Source organism: Xyrauchen texanus, chromosome 30 (genome assembly GCF_025860055.1).
Source record: "Xyrauchen texanus isolate HMW12.3.18 chromosome 30, RBS_HiC_50CHRs, whole genome shotgun sequence".
Classification (NCBI taxonomy): Eukaryota; Metazoa; Chordata; class Actinopteri; order Cypriniformes; family Catostomidae; genus Xyrauchen; species Xyrauchen texanus.
The window spans coordinates 23,082,360-23,099,501 of record NC_068305.1 but is presented as its reverse complement, the minus strand read 5'-3'; the positions used below and the strand labels follow the sequence as shown (position 1 = coordinate 23,099,501).

The window sequence follows — 17,142 nt, the reverse complement described above, 5'->3', positions numbered from 1 at the left end:
GATTAAATTTGGATAGTGATTTTCTACAATAGATGTTTGCAGGGTAAACTTTGACAGTGGTGAATGAGAGTAAATGGGAGATCACAGCAAATATTATTTACACTTACCCATTTGCTCCAAGACCATAAGAAAAATGTTTCAGCAATTATTGTACCATCTTGTACTGTTTGTACATGCACTTTATTTAGAAATGTGTAGGTCTTTTAGTTCTGTGTAGTCTCATGTTGTTATGTGTTTGTTTTATGTTTTCATGTTGTTTTTATGTAGCACCATGGTCCTGGAGGAACGTTGTTTCATTTCACTGTGTACTGTACTAGCTGTATATTATTGAAATGACAATAAAAGCCACTTGACTTGACTTGAAAAAAATCCACTCTTACAATTGAATGACTTTCCAGAAGAGGAGTAAAATAGAGAGTGGTGGATTAAGACAGTTAGATGGTTGAAGATGCCAGATTTACTGTCACTCTCTCAGCAGCTGTAATAAAATAAAAAAAAAACCTTGCAGCTGTGGTTATTCATTTATTTTAAAGTAATTCCAGGGTAATATAACACAAAGCATTACATTTATGCATTTGGCAGACACTTTTATCCAAAGTGACTTACAGAGCCCTTATTACAGGAACAATCCCCCCAGAGCAACCTGGAGTTAATTAACTTGCTCAAGGACACAATGGTGGTGGCTGTGGGGATCAAACAGACAACCTTCTGCTTAACAGTTTAGTGCTTTAGCCCACTACAGCACCACCATTTCAAAGCATAATGTTATATATTTACACTCAATGTTTAAAATAAATTATAATATTAAAAAAATGTGAGATTTACGTTGATAAATAAGGCGTAAATGCACCATCACAGTCTGTGAAAAGGTCTATGGCATCTTTAACTAAATACTATTGGGTTTGAATGATGAAGCATTCAGGCCCCAAAGTGTCAGTGTAAGTTCAAAACGACATGAGCAAAAACTTATGAAAGGGAGACAAGTGAAAATAGAGAATAAACACATAATTTATTCATTTTCAACCAAATAAGAACACATCCAAACAATTCATTGCATAACATTTTTGAATCCCCACAATAACGTGCGTATATGGCATGTGAAAAATAATAGTACTTGAAAGAGTATGCAAATATAAATTCTTTAAATAATAATGACCTCATTACATTGAATATTTATGTCAGTGAGTGGTCGGTATCATTTTGGAAATAAATATAGTAATTTTTTGTGTAACAATTTCTTACACTTTGTCAGTCTGATCAAATAACGAGTCAAGAAGAATTTGTTAAAAACTGAAGTAGACAGGTTTTTCAATTGTGTATGGGCTATCTGTGTATTTCAAATCTTAAATTGGACCTCAGTTATTCCCATCACCCACAGTGGAAAGCATGCCCCCCATTTGACAGGCAGAAAGAGAGAAACCCTCACGACCCTTTAGGAGGTACATAAATAGAGTTTGTGTCTAAGATGAAAGGGTAAAAGTTGGGCTGGGTGCACTGTAAGTGTATGCAAGCATATGTGTGCACGTGTGAACTGGTCTTAAGCATTAGAAAGTTTATTTGTGCACATGGCTAGCTAGGGGTGTGCCTCCACCAGAATATAAAGGAACTGTGGATTGGACGAAGGAGCGAGCTGATCAGCAAAGAAAATTGATCTACCTAAGCCTTTTTGGACTGATTCTGAGCTTCAAATTCAGTCAACTGTCATCTAGCACCATCAACCATAAAGAGCAATATGGGAATAGAAGAGAAGTTGTCAGAAACATCTGTCCAAACAACTGAAGCTGCTCCACAGACCTTGGGCAGCAATGTAGCAAGCTTTGCTGCCCCTAGTAACATCTATTCAGCAATTTTAAGCCGTAATGAGGCTGTAAAAGATGCTCGACGGCTCAAGGACTTTCAGGAGCTCAGAGACAAATATGTGCGCAAGAAGGTTCTGTTTGAAGACCCCCTCTTTCCTGCTCAAGACTCCTCTCTTTTTGAAAATGAAAAGTTCCCTCTAAAGTTAGAATGGAAGCGCCCATCGGTGAGTGACATACCTTAGGTGGTGAGAAACTTGGTGTTTTTTATTGTGCATAAATTATTTAGAAAACCTCAGTTTCCCATGATTTCTTAACATGATTTTTTTGTGTGCCCAAAATACTTAATTATATACATAATTACATATACATAATACATAATTATAATAATATATTCACAGCTGCTTAAAAGCTTAAAAGTGTCATTTGTGTGCCACTAGTGCGGCTGGACAGGCCACTCAAAAGGATTTTTTATAACACCAGAGAGACACGGTGTTAACAGTTTTTGAGGAAATTAAATTATGAATGACTTTCTTATAGTTACAGGGATAGTTCATTCAAAAATGAAAATGATCTCATGATTTACTCACCCCCATGCCATCCAAGATGTGTATGAAATTCTATCATCTGCTGAACACAACAATTTTTAGAAGAATATTTCAGCTCTGTAGGTCCATAAAATGCAAGTCAAGAGGGTCCAAAATTTTGAAGCTCAAAAAACAAACAAAAAGGCAGCATAAAAGTAATCCATACAACTTTAATAGTTGAATTCATGTCTTCAGAAGTGATATGATAAGTGTGGGTGAGAAACAGTTAAGTTTTTTTTTTTTTTTTTCTTCAAAAAATCTCCAATTTTAAACAGTCCTTTTAAGTGCTCTTCTCTCCTCAGAGTTCTTCTTCTTTTGTTTTTGGTGATTCACATTCTTTTTGCATATCGCCACCTACTGGGCTGGGAGGAGAATTTATAGTAAAAAAAGGAATTAAATATTGGTCTGTTTCTCACCCACACCACACCTATCAAATCATGGATTTAACCACTGGAGTTGTATGGATTACTTTTATGCGTCCTTTATGTGCTTTTTGTAGCTTTAAAGTTTTGGACCCTGTTGAATTGCATTGTATGGACCTACAGAGCTGAGATGTTCTTCTAAAACTCTTTGTTTGTGTTTAGCAGAAGAAAGAAAGTCATACAGATCTGGGGTGCCATGAGTGTGAGCAAATGATTAGAGAATTTATGTTTTTGGTTATTCCAAGTTGGGACCGCAGACAGCATTTCAACACCAATGTTACACACTACAGCTTTGACTATTTATTTACTATTAATTGCAGTATTTCTTTATCACTTTGTTTTACAGTAGAACGTGATGATAAAGGCCATCTTTGATATTAAATCAGTAAATTAAGTGAGATAAAGTGTCCTGAATATGTTTTTGTTCAATAAAGGAGGTTATGTTTTCACTTTCTATCTGAGTAAGCAGCAATGCTGCAGCATCAGTTCAGATATTTCTTACAGGCATGCTATAAGTGATCCTTCAATGTGTGTGTTGAGGGTATGGCCGCAATTTAGCACATTCTAAAGTCTTAGGCTGCTGACTTATCAATTGAGTTCATGCTGTGTGTCAATGCTGGACAGGGCAAAGTTCTTCTGTATCAAAACCCTGATTATGAACTTGGGTTGAAATGTGACTGTATTTCCTTCTCACCCTTTGGAACTAACTATTTATGACAAGATTTATCATATGGCTGCAAATTGGTTCTCTCTTAGCTTCAAATAAATAGTCAAGCAATTTCACGTGTAATGTGATTACTGACACTTTAAAAATAATCAGAGGGAGGATGGTCTCAGTGGAGATGCATAGTGTACATTATGTTGCCTTGACATCCATTTCAGAGTGCAGCTGAATTTTATGACCCAGGACAGCTGTTGAATCGTTGTGGTCTTGGTGAGGTCCTCACATATATATGCAAATTATTTTTGTGAGACAAGCAGAAGTAACAATACAACCATATGCAAAATTAATTTTCTAAACTGTTAACTTGCAATGTTACCATAAAGAGCTTTCTTACTCTTAAAAGGTAATCCTTAAAATGTGTTCAGGTTGATTTAGTGTTTCTATGACATGAATAAAAACAGTTAATTTGATGTTACCACATGATGCACATTTTTGGTTACGATTTGTATCAGTGTAACAATAATAATGTTATTAACTGTAAATGTGTCTCCTTTTCCTATACAGGATATTTGCAGCAATCCACAGTTCATTGTTGGAGGAGCCAACAGGACAGACATCTGCCAAGGAGACCTGGGTAATAAAGTGCAAATTTATGCTATTCTTAATACGGCAAAATAAATGATCTGTGCTTATTTGTGTTTTACCTCAAGCTGTTCTCTTGACCTGGCAATTATGGTCAAGAGTCACTGGGTTTGAAGTGTACTTAATCACCTCCTGAGATACACAGAACAACCATGCTACATGTATTGAGAGCAGAGGAGGACAGTAACGAAATACATTTACTTGAGTACTGTACTATAGTACACTTGTTGAGTATCTGTACTTACTTGAGTATTATTTTTTCTGGAAACTTGTGACTTTAACTTCACTACATTTGAAAAACAAATATTGTACTTTTCACTCCACTACATTTCTATAAAGGTCCTCGAGTAGAATGTCGTTACGATGTAGCAGCTTTGAAAATCAGTGGATGATTTTTCCTTCTCTAAAACTTGATTGTTTTTTTGCAGGTGACAGACAGCCTATCAATAATCACTCTTGTAGGCTCATGTGTCGTGAAGTTTAATGATTTTCCAGCATTTTTTGAACACTGATCAGTTGCCAAAGTGGAAGACGTTAGTTGCTCGGTGCAGTGTTGCGCACCCATGGCCATATTTAGAAAATATGTTCCAGTTTTCTGAAAATGTTAAAGATTAGTTTAGTTTTAAATGTTTGCTTTGTTTGCTTAAAACAAACCATATCTGCCGTCCAACCTCCGGAAGCTGAGGTATTTAACATTTAAATTTCTTGTGAAAGTTTGAAATGATCTGTGCTTTAGAGCTAATGTTTCAGTATGAAGTATGGTTGGTCAAATAGTTTTTTATGGATTTGCCCAAGTTGATATAGCCTTGTGGAGACACCGCTAACGCATAGGTAAGGTTCGACAATGATGTTAGTTAGCATGCAAAAGCATGAATTTAAATGTAAATGAGCTTAAGAGTAAAATAAGTTAATATCTTTTTTTGTTGCTGTTACCTTGCATAATTACTTTAGTTATGTATAGAGTTGCACGATTCAATCATAAAAAGATCACAATCTCGATTCAAACAGCCACACAATCTCTTTCCTAAATGATAATGATTTGCCTATTAAACCTTCGACAAAAATCATACCGAAACATTCAAATCTGAGTTAGTGCTGCCGCTGGGCCAGAGAGAGCAGTTATCATATATAGATATGAAACAGCTTCATAAACAGTCTTTTCTAGTCCTGGACTTACAGCCAAAGTGCGTGGTCATGTCTGTATTTACAGCAATTTCACTGTCTGCATGATTCAAATGTGGATGAATGTTTACACCTAGATGTGTGCACACTGCCAGAGCTGTGTGAGAAGACTACCATGCTGCTTTTGTGGGGGTGGGTAGGAGTGTTATATAAAAAAAGAAGCTGAAATGGTCTGCACTTATATAGAGCCTTTTTAACCTTAGCCGTATTCAAAGCGCTTTACACTGCATCTCATACACCCATTAACACACCAATGATGGCAGAGCTGCCATGCAAGGCGCTAACCTACCAATGGGAGCAACTTGGGGTTCAGTGTCTTGCCCAAGAACACTTCGGCATGTGGAGTCATGTGGGCTGGGAATCAAACCACCAACCTTGCATTTGGTGGACAACCCGCTCTTCCACTAGAGCCTTTAAAAGCTCTTTAATCCACAAATAATACAAGCTAGTCAATGTAGTCATTAGGTTGCTTCAGAGGCATAAGATATTGTAAGTATTACAAACACAATGCAACAATAATAAAACAATGCGTTGACATAAAAAAGAAAATTTACATTTGATACTTAAGTACTTTTAAAACAAAGAACTTCTGTTCTTTTACTTAATTAAAAATTACTAGAAGTATTTGTACTTTCACTAAAGTAATGGAGTCTTGTACATTGTCCACTTCTGATTGAGAGTGAGACAAGTTGAAGGATGTGCACAGCTGAAGTGGTGGTGCTGAGTGGGGTATTTGGATCCTAATCCACATAAGACATTAAGTTAAATGTTTCCTGTTCAAAGCATGCCAGTTTCACCAAAGATAGCCTGTGCTTGTGACCTGCATACAGGGAGCCCATCCATTTCCTTTCCTCTCACCATATCGAAACACCCATGTTGAAAAAATAGATTGGTTGCGTGACACCAAGGGTTTGTAGAAATTAATATAGTGTTTGCTGTAGTATATTTGGTTTGGTGGGATATACAACAGAGGCATCCAATGAATGCATGAGGTGGAGTAAAGGCCAAGGCCTCAGCCATGTCTGCACATGGACAGTTTTGTGCACCCTGAAATTTAGAGTCTTCTTGTTTAAATTCAAATGCCATGTGAAAAAAGGCGTAGTGACTCGCCTCAATCCGGGTGGCGGAGGACAAATCTCAGTTGCCTCCGCATCTGAGACATCAATCCGTGCATCTTATCACATGGCTTGTTGAGCGCATTACCGCGGAGACCTCGTGCATGTGAAGTCTCATGCTGTTCTCCACGGCTTCCGTGCACAACTCACCACGCACCCCACCTAGAGCGAGAACCACATTATAGCGACCATGCGGAGGTTACCCCAACTTGACTCTACCCTCCCTAGCAACCGGGCCAATTGGTTGCTTAGGAAGCCTGAATGGAGTCACTCAGCACGCCCTGGATTCGAACTTGCGACTCCAGGTGTGGAAGTCAGTGTCTTTACTTGCATAGCTACCCAGGCCCCGCAAGTAGCCTGTCTTGTTGGCACAGGCTATTTACACTTATTCCGTCCACCACTGCTCAGACCAAACTCAAGACACTCATGACAGATTTATTTGGGGTCAGCTGCTGATCAAATGAAGACAGGCATATTTTAAACTGGTTAATGGGTTAGACATTGTTAGAGATTGGATAACTAAGTGAATATTTGATCAATAATTCAGTGAACTCGAGAACAATTGTGCATGTGCATTAGCTGGGCCAGCCCAACTTGTTTTTTTTTTTTCTTGATCTGAACTAAAGAACAACAATTTATGATACTGGATGAAAATCCAAAATACAGACCCAAGTAGAGTTTAATTCCCTAAATTAACTCTGGTTTCACAGTTGCCCAGCTGTTATGACTCGGAGTCCACTGAAAAGTTGGCAGAGTCCTGCCCGGCAGTTGTCACTCCAGAGTATCTTGTATCCTGCTATTCAATGCTAGAAATTTTACCATAATTTATCTCATATCTAGACTCATGCTGAAGGATAATAACTCAGCAGGACTCCAGTTTCTTTTTGTCTTGCTTATTAGTATACGGCCGGAGACATCTCTTTTCGGTAGAGACTCTCTGGAACAAAATAATTCAGAAACTTTTACACATTATTGCATATGTAACTCCTATAATACTTGTTTACTTCATACTGATTGGTTAAAAACCCATTTCAAGGGTAAAATAATATGTGTGCATGTTTAACACAGACGAGTAAGTAGACAGTTCCTGTTTTTTGTTTTGTTTTTATATTCCCAGAAAAACATAATGTTCCAGACATCCTTTCTCCCACAGGCATCTCTAAAAACATTTCTTTACTGTCTCATGACTCTCTCTCATGATCGTTACTCAGACTCTCATGCTTTTCATCCCAAAAAAATCCATCACAATACCATTGATGTCTAATTTTACTTCTGATTTGAAATATGTTCATTGATTGTAAAAACAACGTACTATATTGGAGATTGAGATATTTCCTCATTCAAGTAGATAGGGGTTGTACTTGCATGCTGCTTGTATCCATAGAAAAAAGCTGCATGGGAGTGTTTCCAAGATGGCCGTCTAGTGGACTGACTTTAAAGGGACTTTGCCAGAACTCAATTTTGTTAAATGTCTATAATGCATGCTTTGCGCAAATGCAAACAAGTACTACATATGAGAGGCCTTTGTAATTTCATAGCAAATGAAATAGATGCAAACATAAAAAGACATGTTATGCATGGTATTTACATTTTACGAATATTAAAGCATCAGAATAAAACAGATTATTTTTAACTGGTACGTCATATGTTGTCAAATAAAAATATTTGTTGTCCATTAACCCTTGTAGGGGACTGCTGGCTGCTGGCTGCCATTACTTGCCTGACCCTGAATGATATTCTCCTGCAAAGGGTGGTTCCCCATGACCAGAGCTTCACTGAAAACTATGCTGGCATTTTTCATTTCCAGGTATGGACAGCAAAACTGGACCTACCTTTATTTAAAACAAAACTTAATATAAAACAAAAAAAAAAGAGAAAAAAGAAATAAATGATGCACAAACTCACTGTTAATTATTTTCTAACTGTGTACCCACATTTTGCTTCAGATCAAGATGAACCTACTTTTCTTTATTCTTGTAGTTCTGGCGCTATGGTGAGTGGGTGGATGTGGTTGTGGACGATCGACTTCCCACATACAAAAACAAGCTGGTGTTCACCAGGTCTGGACAGAAGAATGAATTTTGGAGTGCTCTTCTGGAGAAAGCATATGCAAAGTAAGTTTAACAGCTTCATTGTTTATGTCTTTATCAAATAATATTTTATGAAAGCATTGGTGTTATTGTAAAGATCCTTTGTTAGCACCAAAAATCAATCCACGATTTGTTGTATTTGTCTGACCCAGGTTACATAGCTCTTATGAGGCTTTGAAGGGAGGAAACACACTGGAGGCCATGGAGGACTTTACTGGAGGAGTAACAGAGTTCTATGAGATTACAGAGGCTCCGAAGGAGTTGTACAACATCATGAGGAAGGCTTTGAAGAGAGGCTCCCTCATGGGTTGCTCCATAGATGTAGGTATCCCTTCTCTTTTAATATATTGAATGCTGTTTAGTGTTATAAACTTGCAAATAAATATGTTTGATATTTTGCTGTTTTGTCAGTTCACCTAAATGCACCTCATGAGGTAACTAAATGAACTGATTTTTTAAATAAAAAAAATTATTGTTATTTTATAATAAATGATCACTATTTGTTTTACTAAATAAACGCAACTACATTGGGTACACCAATAAAAGTAATTTTTAAGGGTCTATTAAGGTAGAGATGAAATAACAACTGCACATGTTCAGATTTTACAATGCAAATATTAAATTTTTTCCAAACTTCATTTTTTTTTCATCTGACAGAGGCACATAGCATCATCTTATTTATAAAGACTTACATTATTAATTACATCTTGTTAATTACAACTAATAATTAATGTATTAGGGGGTATGAAACACAGCAAATAAAAGTGCCTAAATAAACAATTACAGCAATAACAGAAACAACATTACTTGGACATGAATTTAAAAAGGATGACATGTTTTCCTTTATTTTGACATTCCATCCCCACAGACTTTGGTTCCAACTGCTCAAATGACTAAAACTGTATCTGGACTTGTGAGAGGCCATGCATACTCAGTCACTGGAGTTGAGCAGGTGGGGCTGTTACTTGTGAATATGTCACAATTTAGATAGTCTGGAATTTTAAATATATACGCATTCCGAAGATTTTAATCTAACCATTTTTCAATGTAATACCAAAAACCTCAGGGTAAACGGAAGGACAGTAAGGACCTATTGATCCGTCTGGTTCGTGTGCGGGACCCATGGGGAGTTGCCCCCCCTCCCACCTGTAAATCTAATGACTGGGCTGCACTAGCCACCACTCAGCAAGACAAGGAGAGGCTCCAGCCTACAGAGCAAGGAGAGTTCTGGTAAATTCTCTTACAGTACTAGGGCAAAATTATAGTTTCAAACAGTTTGGTAATCAATTGACACACTGTGATTTCCTCTCTCTGTTTGAAATATTGCTTCTCATTTGACCTGTGAAATGATATTGGAAATATTAATGCAATTGATAGTCATAAATGATACCCAATGATACCCCATTCATCTTCCTCTTCACTCAAGGATGTGCTTTGAGGTATTTCAGAAGAACTTCACCAAACTGGAGATCTGTAATCTGACCCCAGATACTCTGCAGGATGACCAGATGCTCAAGTGGAATGTGTCAGTGCACGAGGGCCGATGGGTGAAAGGCTGCTCCGCTGGTGGCTGCAGAAACTTTCCAGGTATCCGGTATAATGTTGTGAACATTGGAACATTGGTGATAGACTCATTTGCCCTCATTTAGATGTTGTTGATGGAAACCTGGCCTAGCGTTTGGCCTCTGATGTGTCAGTGTGAGTTTGAATACAGCTTGTGACATTTACTGGTCCTGTTTCCTTCCTCCTCTTCACCCCATCATATCCTGTCATCTCTCCAATGTCCCTGTTAATGAAACGCAATAAATAGGCAAAGATAGATAGATAGATAGATAGACAGATAGATAGACAGACAGACAGACAGACAGACAGACAGACAGACAGATAGACAGACAGACAGACAGACAGATAGATAGACAGACAGACAGACAGACAGACAGATAGATAGATAGATAGACAGACAGACAGACAGACAGACAGATAGACAGACAGACAGACAGACAGACAGATAGATAGATAGACAGACAGATAGATAGATAGATAGACAGACAGACAGACAGACTCCTAGAGACTATAATCAAAAGTTTATCAGAGATTAACTTCAAAGAATCTTTGAATCCAAAATCACAATTCCACATCAATATTCAAACTGCTTTCTATCCATTTTGTCACAGAAACATATTGGACAAACCCTCAGTACCGTCTGTCTCTTTTGGAGGTGGACAATAAAGAGAAGACCTGCACAGTGGTGGTAGCACTAATGCAGAAGGGCAGGCGAAACGACCGCTGCTCAGGTGGCACCCTAAACAACATTGGGTTCGCCATCTATGAGGTTGGCTGAAGCAAACACATCTTAGACATTGTAAACTTTAATAAAACCAGTTAAGTTAGATTTTACTACATGCAGCACATTTTTTGGTTACCTGCAAAAAAGAAACCTTTTTACCGTGCAATACTTCAACTTACTGTAAAGGGGTCATGACATATTCTTTGATATACTATTTGACTACAAAACTCCTATACTATTAAGAGGGGAGTTTTCAGTTCTGAACAATATGTTTTTATAGTACAATGACCTTTTATATGTCAAAGGATCAAGGAAAATTTGATTCCTCATGTCATGACCCCTTTAATTAAGCCAACTTAATCTGAAATCATATATATATGTTTCACCAATTATTATGCCAAGGAGCAATTTCCACCTGATCTAACCATTAAAATGAGTTTTGTTGGTGTAACCTATGTATTAAGGTTGATTCAGTGATGTTAAATAATATTTCTGACTTGTATATTACCAGTAAGTTATGTTACAACTCAAACCGCATTTGTTGGGTTAACATTTTTTTTTTTCTCAGTATACATTTTAAGGCTAACTGTGATGTTTATATAGATGATACATGATATGTTTTTGAATGAATAACCATTGTCACTGAGACATTTCAATAATCCACTGTCTTCCCCAGGTTCCAAAGGAGGTATAAATACACCATGGCATGAAGAGACCAAGCAGATGCCACGAAATATCTGTTTGCTTGCATATACATTTTTTTATTTTATTTTATTTGATTAATGTTTGCCAACACTTTGTTCACTTTAAGCCCTTCATTCATAAACATTTTAATAATTAGCATCTGCCAAGTTTAATTAAATGAACTATCTATACTTCAATTCGTATTTGTATTTGATTTTATTTTTGAAAAATTACTTCAACAGACTTCACCCTATTAATTCACTACACATATACAGTAGCATGTCCTGCACAATTTAATAAATGTGGTACATTACATATTTCCCTTGTCCTTAAAATTTTCTCTTTCTACAATCCACATCTTAGATGAAGGGCAACCAGCAACAGCTACCAAAAGATTTCTTCCTTTACAATGCCTCCAAGGCTCGCAGCAAGTCTTACGTCAACATGCGTGAGGTGTCGGAGCGTTTCTGCCTGACCCCTGGTGAGTATGTCATCGTCCCGTCCACCTTCGATCCTCACAAGGAGAGCGAGTTTCTTCTCAGAGTCTTCTCTGAGAACAGGAGCACATCAGAGTGAGTGTTAACCCTTTAATTCTATATGATTGTAAGCTTAGCATTTTGTGATTTCAACATTAAAATCATGAACTATCATAATATATATTGCTTAATAAATCTTTAGTTCATGTGCATTCAAATAGATGTATACGTCATGACACTTCTTGAATTCAGATGTTTGTTTGTTTTTACACATGCTCATATTTAAATGTACAGTGGCCCAAAAAAGTACTTGGGCACTTTTGGACACATAAGTCACACTTAAAATATCTTAAAATATCTGAATGTCATTGCATTTTAAACAAAATATCAAACTATTTTATTCAAACCAGCTGTAAACAAATGATGCTAGACAACTAACTTCACCTTTCTTAGACATCTTAGCAATTACATTTACCTGCTAGTGTCATGGTGATTTTTTAGTGGCTGTGTACATTTAGATCCTCTCAAGTTCACACAGGTGTCCAAGCAGAGTAACCGCTGGTGAAGTTCAATACATTAACAATGGTCATGCGTCACTAAAGTCTGGCAAACAGAAAGTGTCTAAATGTCTTAAGTTAAAACAAATGTTTTATTAAATCAAACAAACCAATTTTCTTTGTGAAATGGTTTGATTGAATTTTGTGCAAATGGCACAAGTCTTTCTTTCAAATAAATGCCGTTTGTTATTTTGTCACATAATGAAAAGACATTCATGCATTTTTAAGTATGGCTTAAAAGCCAAAGTACTTATGTGTTAATGACTTTTTACTAAAAGTTATTATAGTTTTCCATGCAAGCTCTTGTTTCAAATGTTTCAGTCAGGCATGTTTTTAAATGACCTCTTGATCTGTATGTGCTCCTGTGCATTTAGCTGACAGCTGCATGTTTTCTCCCAGGGTTATAGATGCAGAGATTGAGACGGAGCCTGTGGTGAGTCAACACCTGTGTCTGTCTATCTATCTGTTTGCCTGCTTCTGTGGCAGTCCACAATATGTCACGCACTCTATTTTGTGACCATAAGAATTTTGTAATACGCTGCAGCCAGTATAAGAGCCTGATTACCCATATTTACAGTATTTTTGGAACAAATGCCTAAATATTTAGATCAAATTCTAACTGGACTGAAGCTTGGTATTTTAACAGCATGTCCTATGTTTTTCTGATCTCACCAAAGAAAATAAAAGGTTTTTAAAAAAAATGTCATAACATGTTTCACTCTCTTGGACCAGCAGACGGATACTCTCAAGAAGAAAATCAAGGTAAAGTAAAAAAATTGAAATAAGATGAAAATAAGTGGATCCTTCCTTTTAATGTAGATCATAAAAGAACAAGGAAGAAAATTTTTCTCCAGCAGGATGCTCTATTAATCTCATGATGCTCTACAAATTGTCTGTACAGCTGTTTAAATTTTTATTTTTTTCTGGAAATGTTAATACTGCTTCAGTAAAGTAAATTAGCATGTGCATAAACTCACAATGTCACATAATGTAAGTCATTATGAATTACATTATGAATGTAATTCATAATGACTCTTAGAATCGTGAGGCATACAAAAATTCGAAATGAAAATTGCAAAACTGCCTCTTAGGAACAAATTACGTGGGGTAACCTCCTTGTGGTTGCGATTAGTGGTTCTCACTCTCAATGGAGCGCGTGGTAAGTTGTGTGTGGATCGCAGAGAATAGCATGAGCCTCCACATGCTGTGAGTCTCCGTGGTGTCATGCACAGCGAGTCACGTGATAAGATGCACAGATTGACGGTCTCAGAAGTGGAGGCAACTGAGACTTGTCCTCCGCCACCCAGATTGAGGTGAGTAACCGCGCCACCATGAGGACCTACTAAGTAGTGGGAATTGGGCATTCCAAATTGGGGAGAAAAGGGAATAAAAAAAGTAACTCCTTGGGGAACTGAATGGTGAATCAGCTTTTCGTTTTGGCCTTAAAATCGATATCATGACTGAACATTCAATATGTTTAATACATTGTTAAAAAAAAATAACATAACTCTACTTATTTCTCATTTTTAGCCATTCAAAACTCTTGAGGAGGAGACTGAAGAGGAAAAACAATTCAGGGCTATATTTCAGCAGATTGCTGGAGATGTGAGTGCAAGGATCAAACTTCATCTATGAACTTCATAACATCCTTTCTAAACAACACTCCAATGTTGACACCATTACTTTGACTCTGTTGCTCTTTGTAGGACATGCATATCAATGCCAATGAACTCAGGACTGTCCTTAACAGGGTGGTTGCCAAACGTTAGTGGAATCTCCTGTTGTGCTACTGCTTTAAATGATACTGTATATATCTATCTATATATTGTTTTTCAAAATTACTGCTCTTTATCTCCTCAGATAAAGAGCTAAAAACAGAGGGGTTCAGTCTGGAAAGCTGCAGAAGTATGATTGCACTCATGGATGTATCCTTTGCTAGATGTGCTGTGTATTACGGGTAAATAATATACATATGGTGTGTAATACTTCAGAACAATGTTAGAAATTAACTTTTATGTTAAGGGACAAACAATTTGCCCCTTGGATTTCAGGGAAAATGTTGTCCTCTTTGAAGGCATTTATTTTCTTAACATTTAAAATATAAACAGCCTCATCTGTTTATCAAATATTTAATTCAAATGTGCGAGTCACACCACTCCCTCTCTCCTGCAGACAGACACACGACCACACCCCTATCACCACAATTATGTCCAACAATTGCTTTCTTGAGTGGATGGCGCCCCCTGGTGCCCTGGATGACATAACAAACACTGATATGTAAATATACAGTACTGGACATATTTTTTATTGACATATTTATCTTAACCATTAAACCTTAGACTGATGGAACAGGCCATCTAAATCTTCAAGAGTTTAATCACTTATGGAACAAGATTAAAATATGGAAGGTATGCCAATATTCTCACATTCTAAAGCATGTGAAAGAGGAACTTTAACAAAGATTGCATGTTCTTGTTGTATTACACTGTGCATATGTAAATACCATATAATGTTTCTCTGACCACTACTTGTAGTTGGTGTTCACACGTTACGACACAGACAAATCCAGTACAATCAGCAGTTTTGAGATGAGGAACGCTCTAACTGAAGCAGGTGAAGCAGCCACACACCTCGTAGTTACTTGTCATTTGCTGCTATACAGTTTGATATTGTGTGGTTCTATGTGCTCTGGGAACCTGAATTTTAGTACCCAGAAACCTGAGTAGGTTTCTGTCCCTCAGGTTTTCAACTCAACAATCAGCTCTATGACATCATTGCCATGCGATATGCCAATGAACACCTGGAGCTGGATTTCGACAGCTACATTAGCTGCTTAGTGCGACTCGAGGGAATGTTCAGTAAGTGTACATTTGTGTTTGAAGTGACATTTGTTTTGTAATGTATCTTGAAGTTGCAATATGACCAATATTTTGAGATGCTGAGAATGGGCAGACTTTCCATTTCAACAGCTGTAAGATACTTGTAGTAAAGGGGAATCTCTTGCAGGGGCATTTAGGGCTTTTGACAAGGATGGAGATGGCCTTATCAAGCTGAATGTTTCTGAGGTAAACTGCATGCATTTAAATAAAGATCATATGTGTTCTTATCACTGCAGGCTATTGATCTCTCTTACAAGCTCCTGTTTTCTATATTATTTGCACAGTGGCTTCAACTGACCATGTATGCCTAAGGAAAATCAGTGGACCTTTCCAATTTTCAGTCTCCATTACATGGAGCATTACAGAAAGAAAAAGAAGATTTTAATCAATTACAGCTCACCGCTGTGGCCTTCCTGTCAGAGAATGCACACTTTATAGTGCAATGAAAAGTTCCAAATCTTCAGAGGATTATGGTCTGGGAAATCTTCAGAGGAATCTGGGTTGATGAGGAGCAATAGGATGGACCATCAGCCCATTAAACTTTTTGGTCTGACTCAACAAACCTTTCCCTGACATTTTTAGCCTCACAATACAATTTGTGCAACTTACACATAAACCAATCTCATACACTTCACAAACACGCGCTTTGGAACTTTGAAGTGCATTCTTCTATATTATACATCGGGGCTTTTAACATAATTTATATGCTTATGTTTTCGCTCTGGGTAGGGTAAGGTATTACACTCAATGGTTAGGTTCAGAGATGGGTTTTGGATTTACATGGAACAATCGCCAAATTGAGAACTACAATGACATGAGGAAAGCGTTTCTCATTGGTAGCTCTATAACTTGTACGATTTTGTATGAATTTGCCACCTCATTCTATTGATGAATTCTCATGAGATTTTGTTGCCTTTTCCATGCCGCTCTGTGTCCCATCTTTGTGTTTTGATCAAGTGAAACATTGATTTTGGCTATCATTTCAATGTGATATTTTGTCATTCAACACAATATGGTTTTATTAAGTGTATTACCAGGATATCTCACACAATTTTCTTTTATCATCTACTCACCCTCATGTTTTTCCAAACCTTTATTAACTTCTCTTCCATCGAACACAAGATGTTTGGCAAAAAGATAGCCTCAAAGATAGATAAAGATTTTCTCATACAATGTATGTTAATGGTGACTGAGGCCATCCGTTGTCAAATGTGTGCTACTAAAATCAACTAAAACTTTTCTATTCCATAACCAATATATACAGAACATAAACAGCACAAAACAGAACAAAAGTTTATTGTATTTATGACTACAAGCAGTCAATAAACAATGTGTAATTGAATAACCTTGAGTTAATACAAAGCCTTTCAAAATTATTTTTACATATATTTTTCAGAGTAACAAGAACACAGTTACACCTGATACTCTGGTACACACACACTTTTCAGATACATATGGTATATTTATACTACTTGTAACAAACAGAAATTGTGTTTTGCAATGCCATACATCTAAATATGTTGTGATGTGGCACATGGAATTGAAATGATAAAGTTCAATAAAAAAAAAAAAAAATGCTATCAATTACATTTTTCTATAGAGAGAGATTTAACTAATTAAACATTTCCTTTTACAGTTACATATGAACATCTTACTCTCTTAACAGATAATCTAAACTATTGAACATTGAAGACACAAAAGTGTCTTTTGGTATTATGCAAATATTTTAATAGACCTGATCCATTAGATGGACAGAACCTC

At 36.8% G+C, this 17,142-nt stretch overlaps 1 protein-coding gene across 4 annotated transcripts; it reads left to right on the top strand.

The window, feature by feature from the left end:
• Nucleotides 1-1,485: 1,485 nt before the first annotated feature.
• Nucleotides 1,486-16,929, top strand: capn3b (calpain 3b). Of its 4 annotated transcripts, none has more exons than XM_052098948.1 (21): nt 1,486-2,023; nt 4,034-4,103; nt 8,097-8,215; nt 8,389-8,522; nt 8,651-8,819; nt 9,367-9,450; nt 9,565-9,728; nt 9,925-10,085; nt 10,673-10,830; nt 11,462-11,473; nt 11,833-12,041; nt 12,902-12,935; nt 13,238-13,264; nt 14,033-14,107; nt 14,209-14,266; nt 14,363-14,427; nt 14,842-14,910; nt 15,037-15,115; nt 15,244-15,360; nt 15,509-15,567; nt 15,666-16,929. In XM_052098948.1, exons 1-21 carry the CDS (start codon nt 1,733-1,735, stop codon nt 15,690-15,692), a joined length of 2,181 nt encoding a protein of 726 aa, XP_051954908.1. In that variant the 5' UTR covers nt 1,486-1,732; the 3' UTR covers nt 15,693-16,929. The 4 variants fall into 4 exon arrangements, with proteins under 4 accessions (XP_051954908.1, XP_051954907.1, XP_051954909.1 ...); XM_052098947.1 differs by having other exon boundaries at nt 13,235-13,264; XM_052098949.1 differs by lacking the exons at nt 1,486-2,023; nt 4,034-4,103; nt 8,097-8,215; ... (1 more) ...; nt 8,651-8,819; nt 9,367-9,450 and having other exon boundaries at nt 9,625-9,728; nt 9,987-10,085; nt 13,235-13,264.
• The last annotated feature ends 213 nt before the right edge of the window (nt 16,930-17,142 follow it).

Bases quoted from the DNA above. Each gene is read 5' to 3' on its own strand.
- capn3b (XM_052098947.1), top strand. From the start codon at position 1,733: ATGGGAATAGAAGAGAAGTTGTCAGAAACATCTGTCCAAACAACTGAA. The intron at 2,024-4,033 runs GTGAGTGACATA...TTTCCTATACAG, and splicing joins TAGAATGGAAGCGCCCATCG to GATATTTGCAGCAATCCACA. The intron at 14,108-14,208 runs GTGAGTGCAAGG...TGCTCTTTGTAG, and splicing joins TTCAGCAGATTGCTGGAGAT to GACATGCATATCAATGCCAA.